This window comes from Balaenoptera ricei, chromosome 9 (assembly GCF_028023285.1).
Source record: "Balaenoptera ricei isolate mBalRic1 chromosome 9, mBalRic1.hap2, whole genome shotgun sequence".
In the NCBI taxonomy this organism is placed as follows: domain Eukaryota; kingdom Metazoa; phylum Chordata; class Mammalia; order Artiodactyla; family Balaenopteridae; genus Balaenoptera; species Balaenoptera ricei.
The window spans coordinates 45,216,147-45,242,372 of NC_082647.1; the positions used below are offsets into that span (position 1 = coordinate 45,216,147).

The following is a 26,226-nucleotide window of genomic DNA, read 5'->3' on the forward strand; positions in this document are numbered from 1 at the left end:
CGTGAGCCACAACTACTGAAGCCCGCGCACCTAGAGCCCGTGCTCCGCAACAGGAGAAGCCACCGCAATGAGAAGCCCGCGCACCGAAACGAAGAGTAGCCCCCCTCTCTCTGCAACTGGAGAAAGCCTGCACGCAGCAACGAGGACCCAATGCAGCCAAAAATAAATAAGTAAATAAATTTTAAAAATTAATTTTATGTTAAACTGCAGGGTAATATTTGCTTCATTTCATACAAAGATTAGTAAATGTTAGAAAAACAAGTAGTCAAACCAAGTTTAATCTTGTGTCTTGGTAGAGCCTCTAATACCATCATCAAGTATAGTGTATTTCTTCATTAAGCCATTCAAAGCATACGGTGATAGGAGACTCAGTACTAACTTCACGGCACTGCTTTCTTTGAGGGTGTTAACATGCTCCCCACGCATGCAAGCAAACTTTTAAGCAGAGCGCTGTGATGGCAGTGCTCCGGAGGTGGAGAAGCAATCCCAGCTGTTCTCAGGTGGGCACTGGAGGACGAGGCTAGAGCTCCAATCCATGTGCAGCTGGTGCAGGTAAAGCTCCTTAGTTTGTCTCTGAGAGGAGTCTGAAGTTTAAATGCAGAAAGTGCTACCAGTAGCAGATGTCCTAATATGGCTAATCACTTACTTTGGCCAGAGCTCTTGGCAAAGGAGTGGCCAGTGTTCACCAACCATTACCAGTATAAGCCTGGCACTTCTCTGCAGATCCTCTAGTATATGACTAACTAGTCATCTCCAAAGAAGCATTTAAATATTTTATGAATAGTCACAATAGGCCAAAGGTCTTTCATTACCAAAGTACTCAGACTCGTGGCAAATTTTTTAAAAAAGCCACCTACTGATTGCTCCACTGTCTGTTTACATACCTTCTTGGTAGTTGTGTGCGCCATCTGGTAAGGCAAGGAAGGGCAAATACTTCCATTCTTCAGGTAGACTGTGACTGTCATGTCCATCTCCTGGGATCAGGGGCGGGTAAGAGAATTCAACCTAAAATGGTAAGGAATGTTAGCCAACAGGTTGATGATCAAAGGGAGCATTATACCCTGGCAGACAAAAATGCTTTCAAATTCTCAATGACAGAACTAAGGATAAGCCATACTTCTTGATGCCATTTTCAGCAAACCTATGGTATAGAAGAGGAAAAAGAAAAAGGGAGGAAAGCCACGGAGCAACTAAGCCCGTGTGCCACAACTACTGAAGCCCGCGCGCCTAGAGCCCGTGTCCGCAACAAGAGGAGCCACCGCAATGAGAAGCCCGCGCACCGCAACGAAGAGTAGCCCCTGCTCGCCGCAACTAGAGAAAGCGCGTGAGCAGCAATGAAGACCCAACGCAGCCATAAATAAATAAATAGATACATAAAGTTTAAGAAAAAAACCCTAAAAAAAAGAAAGAAAAAATGAGGAAAAAGAAAAAATTTGTAAGCCTTTTCCCCCTTTTTTATTTAAAGGAGTTTAACTTTGATGTGCACGAGGGTACGGGGTAGTGGTGGTGGTGACTGGATTGGAGATGTACGTTTGGGAGCTGTTATCAAATAGACAGTAACTGAAGACATGGAGCCCTGAGAAAAACCAATATCCTCCTGAACTGAGTAGGAGAGATCCAACAAAGGAGCCTAAGAAGTTGAGCCAAGTTCTAGATTTGCTTCCCATCAATTGGCTCCCTTGCTCCCAATACTTGAAGCTTTGAGTTCATGGTTTCGATGGGTTGTTAGGGAGGTGAATGGGCATTAACCACCACTTCAGGTTATTCTTTTCCCCCAAGACTGAGAACTGATCAATGAAGTCTCTCTAATACTGTTTGTCTTGTAGAAATAACAAAGTTTTTAGTATAAGCCCCCAGTTTCTGGCATTCCCTAGGTTTACTAACATTTTCCCTTTGCTTATGGGTTTTTTTGTTGTTATTTCAATGAGACTTTTGGAGAGGAAGGCAGAATTAAATGCTGAGGACTTGGGTTATCATACTGACGTAAGTTCTAAGTGTCTTATGTTTAATTTTCTTTCGAAGTATATTTAAGCAGGAATTTGCATTGCATTAGTAATAAATACATGAAGTTGGAACAACATAGGGATAAGAATCACTTTTAGATTCCATCTTTAATGTGGAAAGACATGATGGCTCATTTCCCCACATCTCAAGGTAATCAAGGTGCCACTAGTCACATGAGAGCCGATTATAAAAGGGCTTTAATAATGATTATTTTTAACAGGTGATCTAGTTCTATACTGAAAATGTTTAAATTTCCCTGTGCCCACCTCCAGAAGCAATCAACATTTCAGTTTGAAAGGATCAGTTACTTAGCATCAATTAACTGAAGGCTGGGCATAAATAATCTCAAGCTACATTTCACATTTCTCTGTATCTTCTCTATCATAGCAGTTTTATATTGGCAAATCTTAAAAGTGTAAGGGAAGGCATGGTGTGCCATAGAGGGAAAGACATAAATTCAAAGCTGATGCTATGAAGCTGGTAGTTACAGAGCTAAAAAAAATTCCCAACTCAGAATTCTTGCTTTAACAAGGAAAAAAAAAAAGAAACAAGAAAATAAATTACTGTATTTTATGTAAACACTGAAGTCCAATATATAACACATAAGAAGTCTTGGTAATTATTACAAAATAATTTCTTTTGGAAAACCACTAATTTTTATGTATAGTATTTATTTTAAAAGCATTTAGTATGGAATAAACATGCTTTTAAATAAATATAAACATCATGGACTCAAATTCTCACAAATGCATCATGAAGTATGTTGCTCTTCAGGATCCAAAAAGTTTGCCAACTAAAAATTATCACTTGCAATCTGCCTCTACAAGGATTAGGTCACTAGCCACTGCAGTCACTGACCTTCAACACACCCTGAAAGGAGTTCAGGGCGGAGATCAGGAATGAGGCACTCTGTGCTCTGGGAAAAACTGGCAGAACAGGCCTTCAGATAGTTACATCTTTTCAGAAGATTTGAGCCCAATTTCTTGCATCTTCTCATATCTAGAAAAGCACTAGAATCATTAACGGAGACATCTGCTCCTCGTGACTAGCAGCAACCCTCTGCCAAAATGTGTGCTTGACTGCACACATCCCCCTTCACCAACTCACACGTATACTGGGACTTCCATGGTGGTCCAGCGGTTAAGAATATGCCTTCAGGGACTTCCCTGGTGGCTCAGTGGTTAAGAATCCGCCTGCCAATGCAGGGGACACGGGTTCAAGCCCTGGTCCAGGAAGATACCACATGACATGGAGCAACTAAGCCCGTGCATCACAACTACTGAGCCTGCGCTCTGGAGCCCGTGTGCCACAACTGCTGAGGCCTGTGTGCCTAGAGCCGGTACTCTGCAGGGAGAGAGGCCACCGCAATGAGAAGCCCGCTCACCGCAACTGGTGAAAGCTCGCAGGCAGCAACGAGGACCCAACACAGCCAAAAGTAAAATAAATAAATAAAATAATAATAATAATAGATTTAGGATATTTCCTTAAAAAAAAAAAAAAGAAAATCTGCCTTCCAATGCAGGGGATGCAGGTTCGATCCCTGTTCGGGGAACTAAGATCCCACATGTCGAGGGGTAACTAAGCCCGAGTGCCGCAACTACTGACCCCACACGCCGCAACGAACAGCCCACACACCACAACGAAGACCTAGCGCAGCCATAAATAAATAAATAAATAAATAAAATCTCCATTAAAAAAAAAAAATCACACATATACTAACCTCTCCTGTGACCTCTTCAGAGCAGTTGCTCAGAGGTTTCTGAGAGGCTGTCTCCTGGGCTATAGTTCTCATTTTGCCCCAAATAAAACTTAACTCACAACTCTCACGTTGTGTGTGTTTTTTTGTTTGTATTCATTTGACAAGTTTAATCTAGAAAATTCCAAAAGAAAGTAGTATGCCAACGCTCAACCTCTTATTTAATATTTATTTATTTATTTTATTTATTTATTTTGGCTGCGCCAGGTCTTAGTTGCAGCAGGTGGGATCTTCGTTGGCGCATGCGGACTTCTTAGTTGCAGCATGTGAACTCTTAGTTGCGGCATGCATGTGGGATCTAGTTCCCCAATCAGGGCTCAAACCCAGGCCCCCTGCATTGGGAGCACGGAGTCTTACCCATTGGACCACCAGGGAAGTCCCTCAACCTCTTATTTAAACATGGAAATGCAATTTGAAATAATAAAGTTTTTACTGATATATTGAAAAACATGAAAAAGATTATTCATATTTTGTGTTGACAAGAGTATGGGGCTTGGCTGTGGGACTGTAAATTGGTACAGCAGTTTGGATGACTATTTGGCAGTATTATCAAATCAACAATACATTGACTCAGCAATTTCAGTTTTAGGAATTTATCCCACGAATACACAGATATTCACACAGATATGTACAAAAATATTCACAGAAACATGACTTATTGAAGCATAAAAATCGGAAACCTAAATATTCGTCAGAAGATTGGTCACATAAATTTTACATCAGTTCTATCCAGCTGTAAAAAAGAATCATAGATTTATAATATATTGATAAAGCAAGATAGGTATGGTACACTGTATAGTAGGTAAAATAAGAGCCCTCCAGATATGTCCATCTCCTAACCCCTAGAATCTGTCAATGTTACCTTACAATGCAAAAGGGACATTGCACATAAGATTATCTCCAGATGGGGATTATCCAGGCGGTCCCAGTGTAATCACAAGGGTCCTTATAAGAGAGAGGCAGAAGAGACAGAGTCAGAGATATTTGAAGATGCTACGCTTCAAGATGCTTTGAAGATGGAGAAAAGGGCCATAAGCTAAGGAATGCAGGCAACCCCTAGAAGCTGGAAAAGGCAAGAAAACTGATCCTCCCTTAGAGCATCCTAAAGAAACGCAGAGCTGCCAACACCTTGATTTTAGCCTAGTGAAACCCATTTCAGATTTCTGACTTCCAGAATGCTAATAAATTTGTGTTGTTTTAAGTGTGTTGTTTGTGGTAACAGAAGCAATAGAAAATTAATACGTACTGTTAAATTTAAAAAGCAAGCAGGGCTTCCCTGGTGGCGCAGTGGTTGAGAGTCTGCCTGCCAATGCAGGGGACACGGGTTCGAGCCCTGGTCTGGGAGGATCCCACATGCCGCGGAGCGGCTAGGCCCGTGAGCCACAACTGCTGAGCCTGTGCATCTGGAGCCTGTGCTCTGCAACAAGAGAGGCCGCGATAGTGAGAGGCCCACGCACCGCGATGAGGAGTGGTCCCCACTTGCCGCAACTAGGGAAAGCCCTCGCACAGAAACAAAGACCCAACACAGACATAAATAAATAAATAAATAAAATTTAAAGAAAAAATCATTACAGTCCCAATATTTAAAAAAAAATAAAAAAATAAAAAAATAAAAAGCAAGCAGGATATCAGTGAATATAGTATAATCCTACTTATACTGTGATTCCATTTATGCAAACAATTATACATCTTTGTAAATGGATTAAAAAACATACTTGAAAAAACCTTTAATAGAGGTTTTATATCTGGAGAGGTGAAAAGAGTTGGGGATTGGAGCTAAAGGAATATTCCTGTTAATTTTTTCCATCTTTTTTTTTTTTTAATTTCAAACTTACAGAAAATTTGAAAGAGTTCAAAAATCTTGTAACTTTCATCTATATTCACAAACTGCTAATTTTTTGGCCATATGTGCTTTATTTGTGTTGCACGTGTATACAAATACTTTCTAAACCATTTGACAATAAGTTGAAGATATTATCATTTACTTTTAAGTAAATTGGTATTTATTTTTAAATGATTGCTTTTTAAAAATTAATTAATTAATTAACTTTTGGCTGTGCTGGGTCTTCGTTGCTGTGCGCGGGCTTTCTCTAGCTGTGGTGAGCGGAGGCTACTCTTCCTTGCTGTGCGCGGGTTTCAGTAGTTGTGTGTGGCTTGTTCCACAGCATGTGGGATCTTCCCAGACCAGGAATCGAACCTGTGTCCCCTGCATTGGCAGGCGGATTCTTAACCACTGTGCCACCAGGGAAGTCCCTAAATGATTGCTTAAAAAAAAAATTTTTTTTTTGACGTGGACAATTTTTAAAGTCTTTATTGAATTTGTTACAATATTGCTTCTGTTTTATGTTTTGGTCTTTTGGCCGCGAGGCACGTGGGATCTTAGCTCGAACCAGGGATGGAGCTAACCCGCACCCCCTGCGAAATCTTAACCACTGGACCGCCAGGGAAGTCCCTAAGTGACTGCTTTTAGAATAATAATTTTTAAAAAAGCAAATGATAACCACAAGCAGTTCCTAACTTCAGAAGGAAGTATTTCCATCCTATCCTTTTGGAGGCAAAGGGACATGGAGAGATCCATTTCCTTTTCTGAAGATTTAGTTATCAAATTACCAAAGGCCAGAGTCTAATATCTGATGCTATGTTATGTTCAATATATGATCCTGATTCTATTAAAGGAAGATCTGTTTTGAGTGACTCTAGTTTGAACTTAAAATGCAATCAGCTCATAAAATTGTTATAAATATAAGTTAAGTGCAGATACTACATATGTTTGAAGAATTCTGTTGGGTAAAATAAGGCGGCTTTAGACTGACTTGCATCCAGAATACTTGTAACATTGATTCTTCAGGAAAACGTATTCAGAATCTCAAACAGCTAACTTTTTTGTGACACAACTTTTTCATAAATTGTACACTGCCTATACCGTGTTGGCAACTTTCTAGAATTCTTCTGCTAGTTTATTTGCTACAAACAAATCCTTGCATTTGGAGACTGCTAAACTTGCTCATCAAATTTACAATAGTTCACACAAACTCCTTTCTGTGTCTACACACATACAACAATTTCAATGGCTATATGGTGTTGTTTCATTATTTAATCAACCCTTTATTGTTGAACATTTTAAGTTTTTTAAAATTATTATAAGCTATTCAGTACAGTTAAATGTGATGTAATAAAAAAAAATAGATTTTTATTTGGTCTTTGTCCCTGGTCCTGACCCAAAGCTCCTAAAACACTTGGAATTTCCTAAGTGATAGGAGTAGCCTTTGTTATTCATAACAAGATGCTTTCAACCATACCTGGGGGTATGCTAATGAGGGGACTCTTGGTGGGCATGGGCTAAATGGCTCCAGGATGGGGCCTGGTCACCAGAACCATCACGCCTTGATTTGAAGCTAGGAACTTTCAGCGCCACCCCTAAACCTCCGGGGAGGGGAGAGGGGCTAGAGATTGAGTTCAATCACCAATGGCTAATGATTTAATACATTATGCTTATGTAATGAAACCTCCATAAAATCCCCAAATGATGAGGTTCAGGGAGCTTCCCAGTTGGTAAAGACACTGAGGTGCTGGGAGGATGCTGTGCCCAGGGACGGCATGGAAGTCCCATGTCCCTTCCCACCTACTTTTTGTCCTATGCATCTCTTCCATTTGGCTATTCCAGAGTAGTAGCCTTTAATAAACCAGTAAAGGTAAGCAGTGTTTTCCTGAGTTTTACGAGTTGTTCTAGGAAATTTTAGAACCTGAGGGGTAGACACGTAGCGTAGAATAGAACTGAATTGTAGGATATCCGGTCAGTGTGTGGGGAAAAACAAATTAACAATGAATCTGGTATCTCCGAAATAATGGGATTTATAAACCTTAAGTTGTACATTCTTCATATTTTGAATACAGACTCAACACTCTATATGCCCCTTTTCAATATGTCCAAAATAATCCAGGCAGACACACAATTCATGGCATATAGGCTTAAGAGGAATTCTCTTGGAGGTTACCTGAGAGTCTCACATAATACTCAGTTGCATCAAAATGCAATTTAAACAATACTGCCAATAAAACTAAGCAGTACCACAGAAAGTAAAGGTAGGTATAGTAGGCTGCCTCACAGTCCAACTCTAGGGGAAACCACCAACACTGCAGTTTACAAGAAGGGCTCTCCCTGCAGCTGTGCTGTGCAGGGTCTGCACACTGTACAGGGTAGCCCTCAGTATATGTGAGAAATCACTGACAAAAACCAAAGTAAACCTTCAGAGATAAGCAACATTTAGAATGATTATCATCCAGTAAGGTTACTATTTTACAGTGAAAGTTCACAGCCCCAAATCTAAGTTAAATTTGGGGAGCAAAGATGGTATCTGGGAGGGCATTAGCACAGACAATATATAACAGATACATCAAATGTTCCCCTATGACTAACTCACACAAATTTTAAGTAGCTCTCTTTCTATGTCAACCAACACTCATATGGCAAAATCTATTTTGATCTCAATTAGTAGTAATAATTTACATACTTAACTACAAAAGATAAGAGGAGGGAAAAAGAAGACAATGGCTGATTGCTAACAAGGGAAAGCTGAATAAAGATGCTCTAATCACAAGGAATAAAAGGCAATTTTTCTTTTTTTTTTTAATAGCTACTTTATTTATTTATTTATTTATTTATTTATTTATTTATTTATTTATAGCTGTGTTGGGTCTTCGTTTCGTGCGAGGGCTTTCTCTAGTTGTGGCAAGTGGGGGCCACTCTTCATCGTGGTGCGCGGGCCTCTCACTATCGCGGCCCCTCCCGTTGCGGGGCACAGGCTCCAGATAAAGGCAATTTTTCTTAATGCTAAATGAACTATGTAAGAAATGGTGACATATATATATATTTTTTTAAATTTTTGGCTGCTTTGGGTCTTCGTTGCTGTGCGCGTGCTCTAGGTGCGTGGACTTCAGTAGTTGTGGCTCACGGGCTTAGTTGCTCTGCGGCATGTGGGATCTTCCTGGACCAGGGCTTGAACCCGTGTCCCCTGCATTGTCAGGCAGACTCCCAACCTCTGCGCCACCAGGTAAGTCCCGTGACGTATGTTTATCCTCCAGGAATGGTAAAAATTACAACCCCTTTCCACAGTTCACAAGTCAAATTGGGGTGCTCTAATCAGATTCCATCTACTTTGTCTTCAGAAGCAAAAGACTGAAAAAACAACAATGAAAAACTACAAAAACAAAACAATTAACATAGTGTCTTGGTGTGGACTTTGATTACTTCAAAAGTACCCTTTGTTCACTGTCTAACAATCCACTCTACTGTCAAGAGAACCATAAAAGCCACAATGCTAAACAGCACGCAAATTAAACACATCCTTGGACCCCACAGATATGGCTACAACAGGGCTTACTAAGGGAAGGAGAGGGCTTCCTGAAATTCTGAAGCAACTGCTCCACCTCTCCGCTCCCTTCCTAAGTACCTCAGGGATTTTACCTCCTTTATCAGAAGCACGGGGTACTTGTTTTCTTAACAGTCAAAACATTTTAGGCACCAAGGCTCTGTCATGATGTTTTTCAATTTAAATGAAACTTCGGACGTAGAAGACACATCTTCTCTGAGTTATATTTTCCCTCGCAAATTTCTCAACAATTCAGTATTAGAAAAGAAATGGCACTCTTCCTCATTTAGTCTCTTACAAAGTTGGCAGAGCTGAAATTACAAAGGGATATTAGGAATATTGTATATAAAGTTCCTCTAATACAGGAGAGCTAGGAAGAGGATTTATAAAAAACATAGGGTGGAATGATGAAGACTGGTCTTCTGGATGAGATGATATAAATAGAACATTATTTATCTCTAGGCTATTGAGAATATATACAAAGATGATTATCAAAGCTACAAAAATTATTTTCTTGCAGGAAAAAAAATTAGAAACTTCCTAACAAATGATTTAAATCAATTTGTTTTAGGGACTTCCCTGGTGGTCCAGGGGGTTCCCAATACAGGGGGCCCAGGTTCGATCCCTGGTCAGGGAACTAGATCCCACACGCATGCCGCAGCTAAGAGTTCGCATGCCACAACTAAGACCCGGCACAGCCAAAAAAAATCAATTTGTTTTAATGAACTCTACCCTAGCAATCTTTTACACATCAATTTATTTTTAATGTATTTATTTTTGGCTGTGTTGGGTCTTCGTTGCTGCACACGGGCTTTCTCTAGTTGTGGTGAGCGGGGGCTACTCTTCGTTGTGGTGCGTGGTCTTCTCATTGTGGTGGCCTCTCTTGCTGTGGAGCACAGGCTCTAGGCGAGTGGGCTTCAATAGTTGTGGCTCACGGGCTTAGTCGCTCTGCAGCATGTAGGATCTTCCCGGACCAGGGCTCGAACCCGTGTCCCCTGCGTTGGCAGATGAATTCTTAACCACTGTGCCACCAGGGAAATCCCACACATCAATTTATTTTTAATATTTCAATGTTGAACTTTTACATGGCAAAAAAGATTCCAATTTCTGGGCATGCACCACACCCACAAAATAGAATCTAACAAATTACTAATATCACCTGTGAAAGCCATGGGGGCAGGAACAGGTTTCATTAACAACCCTGCAGTGATTTCCTCATATATTAATAAATAGCTAGCATACCCTGTGACGAGTTGGATGAAGAAAACACAAGTGCAGAGGGCCATATTTCAAATCTAACTGGACACCCAAACATAGTTTATTCTGAAGTCAGACTTCTGACAATTTAATTACCTAGAATATTGCCAACTAGGAACAAGTAAGAAAAGCATCTATCAGCCTAACCAGCTGTCATGCAGCCCTGGATAATATACTAAGGAGAAGTCTTTAGGTCTTCTTTCAAAACTCATGACTGAGTCAATTTATTTCATACACATCTAGTAGATGTGCCCTCCCAGTCCACTGAAGAAAAAAGAAGCAACATATGAGAAAGCAGGGAGGGGAAGCTGAAAACTACATTATGTTTCTGGTCAACACTGAGAAGTAACTGCTCACTGCTCCATCATCTCCCTCTCTCTGACTGGCTATCAAAAGCCCAGCTGAGTCAGAGGCATATGCAAATCACTCTATGTTAAAATAAACCGATAATGCCATAGTACAATGAGTGACATTTGTTATGAAGGCAGAATCATCCAGACTAACTTAAACTGTGTTCAGTATATGCTGCTACAAAATCTATTTTAAAAAGATCCCCATTTAAAAAAAAGAAGAACGAAAAGAAAAGATGACTTAGTTTCCACACTTAGAAAAATGGTGCAAAGTCACAAGGATGTTCTTTGCTGCACTCTTCAAAATAGCAAAAAATTGGAATGTCACCTAAGTGTCTAAAAAGGAGACCAGTTAAAGATTTCTACAAAATACTATTTAGCTATTTTTAAAATGCTATAAATTCAATACTTATCAAAATGGAAGATATTAATGGTAAAATATTACATAAAAAAAGGCAGGTCCTAAAATTTGTTTATAGTATGATACATTTTTGGAAAAAGTTTATATTCATAAAAAATATTCCTCCAGGAATATTCAAGGCAGGTTTCTCTAGGATATAGGATTTTAAGTGCTAGTTTTCTTTTTTTCCGTCTCTATATTTTCTCACTTTTCTACCACAGTGAGTACATATTACTTCTGAAAAGAAATGTCATTTTTTGGGACTTCCCTGGTGGTGTAGTGGTTAAGAATCCACCTGCCAATGCAGGGGACACGGGTTCGAGCCCTGCTCCAGGAAGATCCCACATGCCGCAGAGCAACTAAGCCCACAAGCCACAACTACTGAGCCCGCGTGCCACAACTACTGAAGCCCGCGCACCTAGAGCCCATGCTCCACAACAAGAGAAGCCACCACAATGAGAAGCCCATGCACCGCAATGAAGAGTAGCCCTGCTCGCCGCAACTAGAGAAAGCCCGTGCATAGCAATGAAGACCCAATGCAGCCAAAAATAAATAAATAAATTTATTTTTTTTGAAGTCACTTTTTAAAACAGCTGAAATATGATTTTAAAAATTGTCAAAAATATCAATTTAAATAACATCCTCTAAAAATATCCTAGGGAGAAACTGAGTTTTTAATCTGGTGGCATCTTTTTTTTTTTGGCCGCGCTGCATGGCATGTAGGATCTTAGTTCACCATCGTGCCCCTTGCAGTGGAAGGGGGGAGTCCTAACCACTGTACTGCCAGGGAATTCCCTCTGATGGCACTGTAACCAAAGAATATAATAGGACCAGTCTTTCTCAAAATTATTAGGTAAGTAGGTCTTCATCCTCCTCCTGTAGAGCCCATCCATGATAGACCAGGGCCCTTCTGCAGTCTTCCCTTGTCTAGCAAAATCTGTGCTCAGCAAAGGATCTGCACCACACTGATAACAAGGAGAAGGCTACCCATGATATGTATTTTACTGGGGATCAAAGACTTAGGCAAAGAAAGAAATTTATGCCTGCTGTATAAAAAAATAAAATTCAAAAAAAAGAAATTTATGTACTGTTAGGCACCTTCTAGCTACCTGGGAAGAATTATAAGAGGGCAAAAGAAGCTTCCTGATATTTCTAAATTTCCATTACACAGGTTGACCTCCCACCCTGTTTAGCTGTGATGCCAAGGCCTAAAAGAAAACTATTCCACCGCTATTAAGTGTTAATGTTGCAGCCCTGCAAAGTCAGAGATTTTCATCATTTCAGCATAGAAAAAGCATGGCTAAAATCAACAAAAAAACTCCACCCAAAAATAAAAGTGCTATGGAGGGCCAGAAAATGCAATCTTCTTTCAGGAGTTTTCCTGCATAGCTAAAAAAAAAAAATCCTTAAATTTTCCCATAATCAGCCCACTCAGACTTTTATTCTTCCCTAACCTCTAATTCTCCAAAAATTTGTTTTTTTCTGTTCCAAAGACCTACTTATTCCAACAAGAATCACAAGCAATACCTCCCCAACATTTCATCATTGTCACCACAAGATTCCATCAATAGCAGGTACATAAACTTTGTATCTGTCAGCCAGCCTTCTGTCACCAAAACCTGAATGGGTCAGGGCTTGACACTGTCACCCTAACATAAACCATCCCCTCAAATCTCCTCAACCCATTCCTGAATTTACAATGCTACATCCTGCTATTCATGGAGATTTCCCCATCATCAGCCCACTCAGACCAAAAGGAAAATATACTGCTCTCTTCACTGCTTCTAGTTGCTTTATTCATTTTTGTAACTACTCATGTAAACGTGAGTTCTAGTGCTTTAATAACTCTACTTTTTAAAGAAGTACAGTCTGGTAAAACCAGTTTATCCAAGAATTAAAACTGCTAGTTATGTTTACAAAACCATGAACTCTATCAGAATAGTGGTCAAAATTCAAGTAATAATTCCAACTTTTTATGACATTACTTTGGAAAATAACTATTCCCTATTGAGTGTTTTAAAAAGTTCCACTCTATCTATGAAAGAACCAAAAAGTTTGATATACATTGATTATACTATTTTGCCAAACATTATGCAAATCTAACAAATACAGTTTATATATTTACTTCCACAAAGCAAATAAGGAACAAGCAAAACTCTGGGACACACAATCTGTAACAAGCAAACTACTATATAGAAGATGTCCATAAATTACCTCATGTCAATGAGTCTAATTGCAGGTGAATAAGAAGGAAGAAGAATTCTTTGCTAAGTGCTAAATTTTTAAAAATTTCAGGGAAAGAGCTGGAATGGATACATATTTCAAAACCGTTTGAATTGTCATGGTAGTACTTTAGCTCACTTAAAATGTTCTAAATGTTAAGTAGGTCAATAAACTAGAATAATGACCACTAGAAATTAACATGGTATCTATAGAAGAATTCATTCTCATGAATTACCCAAATAAAAATGAAAAAAAAATCAAATGATAAACAGATGTTCATTTTAATTTAAAAGAAAGCGTTTTTCATTTAAAATACATCTGAAGGCCTCAAAGGTAGAAAAAATAGGAAACAAAGTGAAGGAATCAACATCTACATGCCTAGTTTGAGGATCTTCAACATAGATGGCTTTCATCTTGCCCATGTAAACCGACCTCTTTATCACAGCACTGCAGAGCACCTTTATAACAGAAGAGTCTACAAAGATTTAGTACATTCCCCTAAATAATCATGTTCAACCCAGCACACTGTTGAAAGGAGTTACTTTTTTTTTTTTTAAAGAAATATATTGGCTTTTTAAAAAAATATATAAATTAATTTATCTTTTTATTTTTGGCTGCGTTGGGTCTTCGTTGCTATGTGCGGGCTTTCTCTAGTAGTGGCGAGCGGGGGCTACTCTTCGTTGCAGTGTGCGGGCTTCTCATTGCGGTGGCTTCTCTTGTTGTGGAGCACGGGCTCTAGGAGCACAGGGTTCAGTAGTTGTGGCGTGCGGGCTGAGTAGTTGTGGCTCCCGGGCTCTAGGGTGCAGGCTCAGTAGTTGTGGCACACATGCTTAGTTGCTCCATGGCATGTGGGATCTTCCTCGACCAGGGCTCGAACCCGTGTCCCCTGCACTGGCAGGTGGATTCTTAACCACTGCGCCACCAGGGAAATCCCAGGAATTACTTTTTTAAGCAAAGGTTTTACTTCGGCTCACTTGAATCTAAATATTACAAATTACAACCAAGTATGGGAATCTTCTCTATGAATAATCTCAGTGTGTGGAATGAACTGGTGATCAACATGACCTGCTGCATTTTGAGTACTTGGAAGAGCAGTCTAACAAAGCACCCTCAAACCACCTAAAACAATCCGAAGTCAGTTACAATTCAATGAGCCATGTACTTTTAATCCTTTACACCTGGAAGTAAAATCTTAACGGTGGAGAAGGTAGCTGATTAACCCATCCTGAGGGAAATCTTACATAATTAGAAAGTCTGAAACACCTGATACACTACTGATTAACAAAGAACGGCAGTCTCTAGAACAGTCCTTCTGCCTAAGACTTAATGCATGTACTTTACAGAACATCAAATATATTTGGATTTTGAAGGGTTAAGAAAGCAGAGTTGGACACATGCACCACAATGTCCATTTCAGCACTATGTACAATAGCCAGGACATGGAAGCAACCTAAATGTCTATCAACAGAGGAATGGATAAAGAAGATGTGGCACATATATACAATGGAATATTACTCAGCCATAAAAAAGGACGAAATAATCCCACTTACAGCAACATGGATGGACCTAGAGGTTGTCATACTGAGTGAAGTAAGTCAAAGACAAATACCATATGATATCGCTATATGTGGAATCTAAAAAAAATGGTACAAATGAACTTATTTACAAAACAGAAATAGTCACAGATGTAGAAAACAAACTTAGTTACCAGGGGGGAAAGCGTGGGGCGGGGGGCGGGGGGCGGGGGGGGTGGATAGATTGGGAGACTGGGATTGACATATACACAATACTATATAAAAAATAGAGGACCTACTGTATAGCACAGGGAACTGTACTCAATACTCTATAATGGCCTATATGGGAAAAGAATCTAAAAAAGAGTGGATATACGTAAATGTATAACTGATTCACTTTGCTGTACACCTGAAACTAACACAACATTGTAAATCAACTATACTCCAATAAAAATTAAAAAAAAAAGAGTTGTAGGTCATCCAAAATCATTTGCAGAAGTGAAGAACATCCTTTAAGAACTAATATGACATATACTGGCATTTTTAGTACACTTTGATATTTTATAAAAACTAAGACAAAAAAGAGAGAAAGTAGGGCAACCAAAAATGAGAAATGTAGATGAACAAACTATTTTCCCATCTTTTCCTGTACTAGTATACATCAATCGAACATCCTATTCCAGCTGGATGAACTTCCATGAATTTAGACAAATTACGTCTCCAGCAAAAGTTTGTTTTTCAACTGCAATGACGTGTCAATTTTACCAATCAACTCAGTGTGAGAGCCTTTCATTCATTCGCTCTGTTGGCTGAGTGGAGTGGTTATGTTAGCAGCCCCCTGACACAACCTAACTACCACCACAGAGGGTTCCAAAGGTTTTTCAGATTATCAACTCACCAACCTTAACTCTCTTTAGAGTCCAGAAATCAGTGTCATCTCTCCAGCTAACCTCCATTAGAGGAGTAACAGAAACCAGATTACTAGTAAGCCAAAATGTTTCTCTGAGAAATAGTAATAGTTCTATTAAAATTATAAGTGTTTGGGGCTTCCCTGGTGGCGCAGTGGTTGAGAATCTGCCTGCCAATGCAGGGGACACGGGTTCGAGCCCTGGTCTGGGAAGATCCCACATGCCGCGGAGCAATTGAGCCTGTGAGCCACAACTACTGAGCCTGCGCGTCTGGAGCCTGTGCTCTGCAAACAAGAGAGGCCGTGATAGTGAGAGGCCCCTGCACCGCGATGAAGAGTGGCCCCCGCTTGCCACAACTAGAGAAAGCCCTCGCACAGAAACGAGGACCCAACACAGCCATAAATAAATAAATAAATAAATAAATAAATAAATAAATAAAATTTAAAAAAAAATTATAAGTGTTTGACTCTTGCAAAAGCTACAGAACACACACTAGTTCAATCTAAAAATCACCTACATTTTGACTTTGACAAATTCTAACAAATTCTTGTTTGATTTGCAAAAACAGGTTCTTAGCTCTTCATTTTCTGCTATGAGATGTAATTATAATTTTAAATATTTATTTATGTGTGTATGTACGTATGTATTTATTCAGGCTGGGAATGGTCTGAGTTGCAGCACGCTGGATCTTCGTTGCGGCACGCACGTGGGATCTTGCCTTCCGACCAGGGATCGAACCTGGGCCCCCTGCCTTGGGAGCGCGAAGTGAGGTAAGTATAATTTTCAAAACCTGCTTTCAGCCAGCAATAAGAAAATAACCCTGGGACTTCCCTGGTGGTCCAGTGGTTAAGACTCCGCGCTCCCAATGCAGGGGGCCCGGGTTCGATCCCTGGTCAGGGAACTAGATCCTACACACGGCAACAAAGATCCCGTGTGCCACAACTAAGACCAGGCACAGCCAAATCATCTTTCATCGCATTGTGGCAGAACCCTCTGCGTTCTCTTCAGTTCTATCAACAACCCAGGTGAGCAGACACTCAACAAGTGTATGTATTCAAAAATAATTGCCTTAGTCTCCCTGAAGCACCTTGTGGATTACAAAAATATATATAAAAGGCATGTATTTTTTCCACTCTACTAAAAGCCTACAACCTAAAGTGCTACTAAAAGAGATGCAGTTATAAAGACCAGGGACAGCTGGGCTTTAATGTTAGTGCTGACAAAGAGGCTCTCCTTAACCAAACTTTAGTCAGGCTCCTCTGAACTCTCTTCTCAATTAGGCCCTGACTTCTGGGCTTCTGGGTTCATCTCTGCATTGTCCAATTTTAGCAAGAATCCTGTTAGACCGGTTTAGCTAGAAACCCCTGTTACCCCTGAGGTACTAATTTTCCATCCACTGGCCCCCACTCTGCTTCCTGGCTATAAATTCTCACTTTTCCTTGTTATTTTCGGAATCAAGTCCAGCTCTATACCGAGGTCTCTTTTTCAATGTTGCAATTGCTTTTCTGAATAAAATCTGCTTTTACCACTAACTAGCTGTGTAAGTATGTTTAACTCACTTAACCTTTCTGGGTTTCAGTTTACTCATCTGTAAATTTAAGGGAGGTAGAGTAGATGACCTCTAAGGATCCCTGCCAGGTCTAAAATTCTCATGATGAAATCTGGTAGAGGAAAATGAGGTACAGAAAAAATTAAGCAATTTGGACTTGCTGGAGGTCATAAAGCTGTGAAGCCAGGACATCATCCAGGTCTTCTGACTCCCACCCAGCACAATGTCCATTTTACAAAACCAGTCACCGGGAATTCCCTGGTGGTCCAGTGGTTAGGACTTTCACTGCCAGGGCCTGGGTTCAAACCCTGGTTGGGGAATTAAGATCCTGCAAGCCATGCAGCACGGTCAAAAAAAAAAAAAAAAAAAAAAATCAATCTCAATGCTGAAACCAAAAGCCAGAACAAATCCACAGAAAGGGCATACCCAGGGTGCTATTTCACCCCAGAGTTCTGCTTCATCTTACAATCTGTTGTTCAGTACTCTTTAATCCCTAAGCAGCATTACATTTTTTTTCCATAAGGTAAATCATTTTTCCTTTTGGAAACATCAATTATACTACTTTTACCAATAAAACACGTAGAACACATAATAATTAATCTTGACTTTAGATGACAGCAACGATTAAAAGATTTTATTCTATTTCCTACCAAATTTCCTTCTGTTTTGTCACTAGAAGTTCCATTCAGTTTGGTTGTGAAGTGGGCTCCAGTTCTTACTTTACTGTAAAAGACTCCTAAATGCCACGGGGCTCAGCCGAATGAACACACATGGTGCCCAGGCAATTCTAACTCCAGCGTGACCTCAGTAAGATCATTTTACTTCCTCCAAGTTTCAGTTACTTCGCCCATATCCAAGGTAAGTTATAAAAGACAACATCAAAGATGTGAAGTTTTAAAGTATTAAAAATCTGATGATGAACACTGTGTTTACATGCCATGGTACAATTATCTCAAATATCTATTTTCGTACCTCTAAATATGGGGCCACATTTTTTTAAATTTATTTTTTAAAATTAATTTTTATTGGAGTATAATTGCTTTACAACATTGTGTTAGTTTCTGCTGTGAGGGCCACATTTTAAAAACTTATATTCTACTGCTGCTGCTTTGAATTTTTTTAAATACTATACTGAATAATGCCACTTCCTCCTTGGTATCTTTCTATGCCATTTTTACCTGAGGGACAAGGAATATGATATATTTTAAAGTTAAACAGTCTTTAAAACACGTACAAACACAACTATCTTTCCACTCCATCACTTTTCTGTTATCATCCTCTAACGAACTTAAATTTTGCCAATAAAAGTCTTCTAAAATGTTACATTTTCTGTGAAACGCAAGAAACAAAATGTTACATTACCTAGTGGTAGCAATCAGTATTTTTAGTACTTCAAGAATTTCAATTTACCATTCACTAGCACATTATGACATCACTGCCTTCCAGCGTTTGGTCTCATTAAATAATCCTGTTTCTATCTTTGTTCCCTTGCCTTCCGTACATAGACTGCAAATGTTCTATTGTTCCCGTTCACCATTTCAGTGAAGAAGCTTAAAAATGACTTTACATTTGCACGCTTCTTTGCTCGGTGAAATACACGTCCTCTCACTGCAATTGAGCTGGAGAGGTCGATCTCTCACCAAAAGGCAAGATCTGGACAAAACTAAACAGCAAAACCAAGGCCGAATGGGAAGTGGGGGGGGGGGGGGTGGAGTCAGTACACCAGCCTAACAGGGGTTCTAGGGCTTCCACAGATAAACAAAGGAAGTTGATTTCCCCACGGCGCCGCGTGTGCTTCACGCGTGTGGAGTCCCAGAGCTCATTACCTCGAAAACGCAGCCCAAGTGCTGAATTTTTCTAAAGGATCCCATTATAGGTGGACACCCAGAAAGTCAGCGGAGGCAGAGCTGGATGGGGAAGAGAGTGGGCCGACCTTCGATTCCTTCCTCCCACCCCACCAAAGAACCTAAATACCTACCAACCCCAGTATACCGACACATAGCTCCTCCGCTGCTCCAGATACAATTTTCAGGGGCAGGAGAAAAAAGGGAGCGTGGGGGGGTGGGCTTCAGGTGGGGTGAGTGCGAGGAACCGGAGAGAGGAATCAAGTTCAGGGGCGAAGCCGAGGGCACTAGAGGGAGGTCTAAGCAGAGCGGAGCAGCTTGGGTGCCGGCAGCGCGCGAACGCCCGAACGGCCGGGGGCGGGCACAGGCCCCTTCCTCACCTGGCAGCCCTTCTTGTGATGAAAGCCGACCACCGCGATGTGCAGTACGGGCCCCCGGGGGGCGCTATCGCCGCCCCGTCCGTTCTTCTCCATGGGCGACCGCCGCAGGCCCGCACGACAACGACTGAAACCGCCGAGGGCGGCAAGCCGAGCAACCCCGTGATCCCCAGGAGGACGGCGAGCAGTGGATTTCAGGTGTCAGCGAGGCCGCTGCATGAGAGCCGCTCAGGGAGCGGGGAGGAGGCCGAGGCTCCTGCAGCTCTGCACCGCCCCCTCGGGCCGCGGCCGAGCTTCCCTCATCCGCTTCCGCTGCTTCCGGGCTGTCACCTGATGCGGCGGCAGCCGCCGGTAAGGCGGGACTGGGCAGGATCGGGAGGCACCTGATGGGGCGGGGCCTGGCGGGGCCTGGAGAGGGGGCGGGGCGCCGGGATGGGGCGGGGCCTGGTGGGGTCGCCTGGCACACCTGTACCCTGGTCACACCCTCTAGGTGAGATCTCATACCGCTTTCTACTCCTCTGTCCTCGTTTCTTCCCCCTTAAAATCTCCGCCCCTTCCCATCTCTTCCCTCAGCTTTCCTTTTTCTTTTTCTTCACTTTCGGAGTATCCAGTTCTTTCACTTCCTTTCCTTCGTCTCTCTGGCCTACAGCCTCTCTGCTCTTTACTCTTAAATTTTGATAACACGGAGACATATTGGTGCGGCTGTATATCTGTGTATTCAACCTCTAAATTACCTGCTTACCCAGAGTTTCTCTTTTGCTTCGTTCTATGTTTTTTTCCTTATTTAAATATTATGTATAGGAGTTTGGAAGTGTTTTAAGGCCTGATGCAGAATGTCCTTGAAAGTAAATTTACAGGGAGACCTGTAAAATGATCCTTCTAGTCCTGCTATTTTATTTATTTACTTATTTATTTATTTATTATTTTAGTCCTGATATTTAAAAAAAAAAAATTCATTCTATCTTTCTGAGTTTAGTACTCTGGTCAGCACAGAGTACTAAAATACATGGGGTCTGTTGTCACCAGGATTTTTTATTTCCTTGCTGATTGTACTAGTTCAATTAAAAAAAATTGAATCTCATTTTATGTCAATTTAAAGTGAATAATGGAAATACTAATAGATTTAACAAGTCTTATCCAGGGCAGTTTGAGGATAGGTACCTGCTTCAAATAACATTCACAATTATTACAATAACGAGCTGTGAAGTTTATCATTACAAATTGCACATCCCTTAGTTTAGACAACCTTAGCAGCTGATTCCACTTCTGGCCTTGAAATTTAAGGACATTCATTCTAATCTAAGTATGGCTGAGAAAAACAGTATACTCTTCTTAGAATATACTTTCTATGATTCAGTTGAACTTTTTTAATGCTAAGAAAAATACTGTAGAAAAATTTCAAGATGTTGCTACTATTTCTTTTCTGTATTACAAAATTCTTGGCATTGGCTCAAAACTGTGTGTGAAACTATAATATTGCCTGTATACAGAATATGTTACTGTTTTCTTCCATCTGCTTACAGGGAAAATTGGAAGAGAAAGTAAACAAGCGGATTTCCAGAATTCTTTCCATCTCTAAATATACAGACTGGTCCATTTAACAATTTAGAATAACAACTTTTATGGTAGTTTTTTTTTTAATATTTTAAAATTAATTAATTTATTTTTGGCTGCGTTGGGTCTTCGTTGCTGCGCGCAGGCTTTCTCTAGTTGCAGCGAGCGGGGCCTACTCTTCGTTGCGGTGCGTGGGCTTCTCGTTGTGGTGGCTTCTCTTGTTGTGGAGCACAGGCTCTAGGAGCACAGGCTTCAGTAGTGGTGGCACATGGGCTCTAGAGCGCAGGCTCAGTAGTTGTGGCACACGGGCTTAGTTGCTCCGCGGCCTGTGGGATCTTCCTGGACCAGGGATCAAACCCATGTCCCCTGCATTGGCAGGCGGATTCTTAACCACTGGTCCACCAGGGAAGTCCTACAGTAGTTGTAGGACTTGTATAATGAGTTGTATTAATATAAAATAAATTCATTAACAACATATTGTCTACAAGGACAAATATCTATTGAGGACAAAATAGAAATTTCTCCTTTATTTTAAAAAGTATTGTAAGGAACAAGATTGGAAATAACAATTTGAGATAATGGAATACTTCCTGAACATTATTTTGTTTTGTTTTTATTTTTTTAAACTTTTTATTTTATATTGGAGTATAGCCAATGAACAATGTTGTGATAGTTTCAGGTGCACAGCCAAGTGACTCAGCCATACATATACATGTATCCATTCTCCCCCAGACTCCTCTCCCATCCAGGCTGCCACTAACATTGAGCAGAGTTCCCTGTGCTATCCTTTTTAAATATAGTTGTGTGTACACGTCAGTCAACTCCCTAACTATCCCTTCCCTCCCCCCTCGCCCCCCTGCAACCATAAATTCATTCTCTAATCTCTAAGTCTGTGAGTCCGTTTCTGTTCTGAACATTATTTTGAAAGGAAACTTTTTTTTTTTTTAAATTATTTATTTATTTATTTATTTTGGCTGTGTTGGGTCTTCGTTTCTGTGCGAGGGCTTTCTCTAGTTGCGGCAAGCGGGGACCACTCTTCATTGCCGTGCGCGGGCCTCTCACTATCGTGGCCTCTCTTGTTGCGGAGCACAGGCTCCAGATGTGCAGGCTCAGTAGTTGTGGCTCACGGGCCCAGTCGCTCCGCGGCATGTGGGATCTTCCCAGACCAGGGCTCGAACCCGTGTCGCCTCCATGAGCAGGCAGATTCTTAACCACTGCGCCACCAGGGAAGCCCGAAAGGGAACTTTTGCTTGTATTTTTATGATGACATTTATCTCCAGGGAAATAATTAGAAATGCTTTTCTGAACATAACAATACATTGAAGAGCTTCTTTTAATTATATATATTTTATGGTGAATTATAAATTCTATTTTATATCTGCTCTGTAAGTAAGAGCTAATGGGAGAAAAACCCTGGAGACATAGAGCTGTGACATGTTTTCAAATTCATTAAAAATGAACTCTCCATCTGGAATTGCGTATTTCTTTTTGTCTCTTGCCTCAGGAAAGTACTCAATAAAATAAAACCACTCTCTTCCTGCAATCCCCATTAACTCTACTCTGTAAACAAATTGTATCTCCTTTTTCAGAGTATAAAGAGACTTTCTTTATTCGTCATCAATAGTATTGAATATTGCTTATGTTAATTTGGTTTCTGTAATGGAATACAAAGTATTGACTTTCTTAAAGCATATTTTTCTGAATTTTAAACTCTATCAAGTAGCAACAATGCCTTGAATTTGGTCCCTACTCATATTATGGTATGGTGAAAATGAAACAAGAATAGAGATAGGAAAACAAACAAACAAACAGGAAAAGAAAAGGGCTTCACAACAAATTTGGCATTACTTTGTCTTTAGAATCATGTGAAGATTAAGGAGGTTTTCGATGGATATGAATGAAATAGAATGAGAATCAACTTAAAGAACATTAGACCATACAGTACGCTTGGAACTGTGGTAGGAACAGTACATACACACACACACACACACACACACACTCACACACACACACGAAAGAAAGAAAGAAAGAAAAGAAAGAAAGAAAGAAAGAAAAAGAAAGAAAGAAAAAGAAAGAAAGAAAGAAGGAAAGGAAAGGAAAAAATTGTAAGCAGAGAGGGTAGGGGGTGCCTGGAGGAAAAGAACCAGATACAGCTTTTTGATATAAGAGAAGCCATTTTAGGCTTAAGGGATTCTGTGATCTAAGCCTGGCCACAATGCTTGCCCTTGAACAGGTGTCAGTAATAATGATCTTAATGGAACAAAAGATGTTATCAGACAAGAGAAGTAACAATAGCAAAGATAATAAATCTGTCATAAAGACTGCCAGTTCTGTTTCAATGATAAAGATTAGCCTGAAGCACTTTCTTGAGCTGTTTTGCTCAACCATAACCTGAGGTTTGATGTTGACCTTTTGTGACCCTCCTGCCTTCAACCAACAAAAACTTTGATTCTGTCAACCTTTGCCCCAATTCTGTGCTGAATTTTCTGCTCAAGCCCCCTCATGAATATGCATGTACCCTTAGCTTAAAACTTCCCCAATTTTCCTGTTCAGTGAGACACTGTTTTGGGAAAGATCCTTCGTGTTCTCCTTACTTGCTGCAAGTAAGAAATCCTGCCTTCTCTGGATCTTTGGCTTGGTTGTGTCTTTCAGCTGGACACCCACCAAGAGGCAAACCCAGTTTTCCGCTAACAAAATTGCTGCCTTAAAATGGCTTATGTCTTTAAAAGTAAGATAAATGTGAAACTAGCTAGCTAGCAATTTTAGCTTTTGTAACACAAACCATCATATTAAATATTAGGAAACAAAGATAAATAAGTAATAATAGCTCATATTTAATGAGTCCTCTGCTAGCTACTTTTCATGGATTATCTCATTTAATCTTCACAACAATCCTGTAAGTAGACACTATTATTCTGTTCTTTCCAATGGGTAACATGGGACTTGCAAAGTTTGAATAGGTCAAATAACTAGAAGGAATTGTGGTGGCGATGAGGTTTGAATCAAAGTAATTTAACTTCAAAACTAATGGATTTAATCATTATGCTGCTTCCCAAAATTCTTGACTTTGAGGAACCCACAGTCTTTTGCAGGAGTGGAGTGGGGTGGGATGTGTGTTACCCCCTGGGTAGATAATTATAAGAGAATGTTACTGAACACAAGTTTGTGTGCCCAATGCACAGTGAGGCCAAACAGACCAAAACGTTGGAGTTTGGAGCAGAGAAAGATTTATTGTAGGGCCAAGTAAGGAGAATGGGTGGCTCATGCCCCCCCAAACCGCGAACTCCCTGATGGTTTTGGGGAAGGAGATTTTATAGGCAAAATTTGGGGTGAGGACTGCAGGGTGTGTGACTTTCTGCTGATTGATTGGTAGTGAGGTAACAGGGTGGTGCTCTAGGAATCTTACGCTCAACCTGAAGTTACTATCCTCCAGCTGGGTGGGGGCCTTAGTTCCTGCAGAATTCAAAGATATTATGTATGTTCTTTGAGCAAGAACCAGGACCCTGCCCCAAGGCTGCACCATTGTTTCTTGATTGCTCCCCCCTTACTTCTGTATCCCCTCCCTTCCCTAATTAGAAACTGTTTGAATCTGCCCCTTGGAACTCAGGGAAGGTCAAGGAGGCTGAATGAAGCCTATTTTTACTGGATTCTTATTTTTCTTTTAAACTGGATTGTTTTCTTGAATGGTCATTAGTTTACAAGTTTCCCAAACTCCCTTAAAATTCTCTTTCTCTCTTTAATCCCCTAGTGGGATTTATAAACTAACTGTTTAATTATCCTACTCTATCTCTATTAAAAGAATAAAGATTAGGAGTAAGTGTATTTGTAAGTTTCCTGATACATACTAGGTACTCAATATTTATGAAATGCAAAAAAAGCCAGGGTTGGCTTAGTATTTAGAAGGAGGCTGAATCCTAGGGGGCTTTGAACTCAAGGGCCCACCTGTAAGGGCTTCTGAACCTCCTCACTGATGTTTGCCTTAAATCATACCTACTTCTCTAGGATCCCTGAAGCTAAAAGAGGACTTTTTGCTTTATGTATTAAATTTCATATGCCTTCCACATGTTTGTTAATTGTCTTTCTCCCCTATTTATCATCTGGCTCCTATAAGGACAGAAGACGTTGTAGTTCTGTTCTTTACACTGTTTTATACTCAGCAAAATGCCAGACAGTGTGCAACTAAAGTATTTGTTCAATGAATGAATGATGGGTGCTTTACAACCATTTGTTGTATGAATGAAGGATGTTCTTTCTGGCCTCTTTAGTTTTAAGTTCCTCAGATACAAACATAAAATAGACTAAGGCAGAAAATTTGTTTGCTTTCTCTTTTCAAAAAAGAAGTGTAAAAGCATCAAGGTTTCCTAAATATGATGTCATTAACATAGAGTGACATCTGGTGGTTGCCTGTTGGACAATGTGTTTGTGGAAGAAATAGTGAATACAAAAAGTCTATAGTAGACTCCTAGATATAACAGGATTTAAGAACGATAGTAGAAAATAGGAAACATATTTAAAATCTCCCCCTCGCCCAGAAAAGTTTTTTAAAGATGCTAGTTGTGGGTTTTATTTATTTACTTATGTATTTTTGGCCACACCATGCGGCAGGCGGGATCTTAATTCCCTGACCAGGGATCGAACCGATACCCCCGCCATGGAAGCACAGAGTCCTAACCACTGGACCACCAGGGAAGTCCCTTGCTGTGGGTTTTCAATCCGCCGAACTTTTAAAAGAAGCGGTAGAGTCCTTAAAAGAAACAAAAACAAGAACAACAACAAAAAAAATTTACGAAAATTACAACACAACGAATCGGTGGCGGGAAAATCAAATTTATTTATACTGGTCTGAAGAAAGATCCTGGGTTGAAATGAGATACAACTTGGGGAAGATAAAAAGACTCAAAGGTTTCCGTTTGGCAAAGTCTTCCGGGTTAGAGGAATAATTTATTTACAAGGCGGGATAGCTTTAAAGACTCTTGGAAATTTGGAGAGGAAAATGAGTGTCTGTCGAGAACGCAGAACGTTCAGTGAACGGAAATATTTCCCAGGATCTCCCTGCCGGGGAAGGAGTGACTGGGAGCGATCCCCATGGACCAGCCCGATCGCACTCTCGGCCTCAGATTG

General features: G+C 40.4%; 1 protein-coding gene across 2 annotated transcripts in view; it reads right to left on the reverse strand.

Moving 5' to 3' along the window:
• AVL9 (AVL9 cell migration associated) overlaps positions 1–19,858 on the reverse strand; it is a 63,625-nt gene extending 43,767 nt beyond the window's left edge. Inside the window, exons 1-2 of one of the 2 annotated variants that reach the window (XR_009505005.1) lie at positions 19,555–19,848; positions 885–1,005 (exon numbers count right to left, since the gene is read on the reverse strand). Coding sequence is in view for 1 of the 2 variants with exons in the window: in XM_059933623.1 (XP_059789606.1) it covers positions 885–1,005; positions 19,555–19,647 (214 nt within the window). In the remaining variant the exon portion in view is untranslated. Of the gene's footprint in view, positions 1–884; positions 1,006–19,554 lie in introns of both variants that reach the window. The other variant, XM_059933623.1, reaches the window with a different exon arrangement.
• Positions 19,859–26,226: the final 6,368 nt, after the last annotated feature.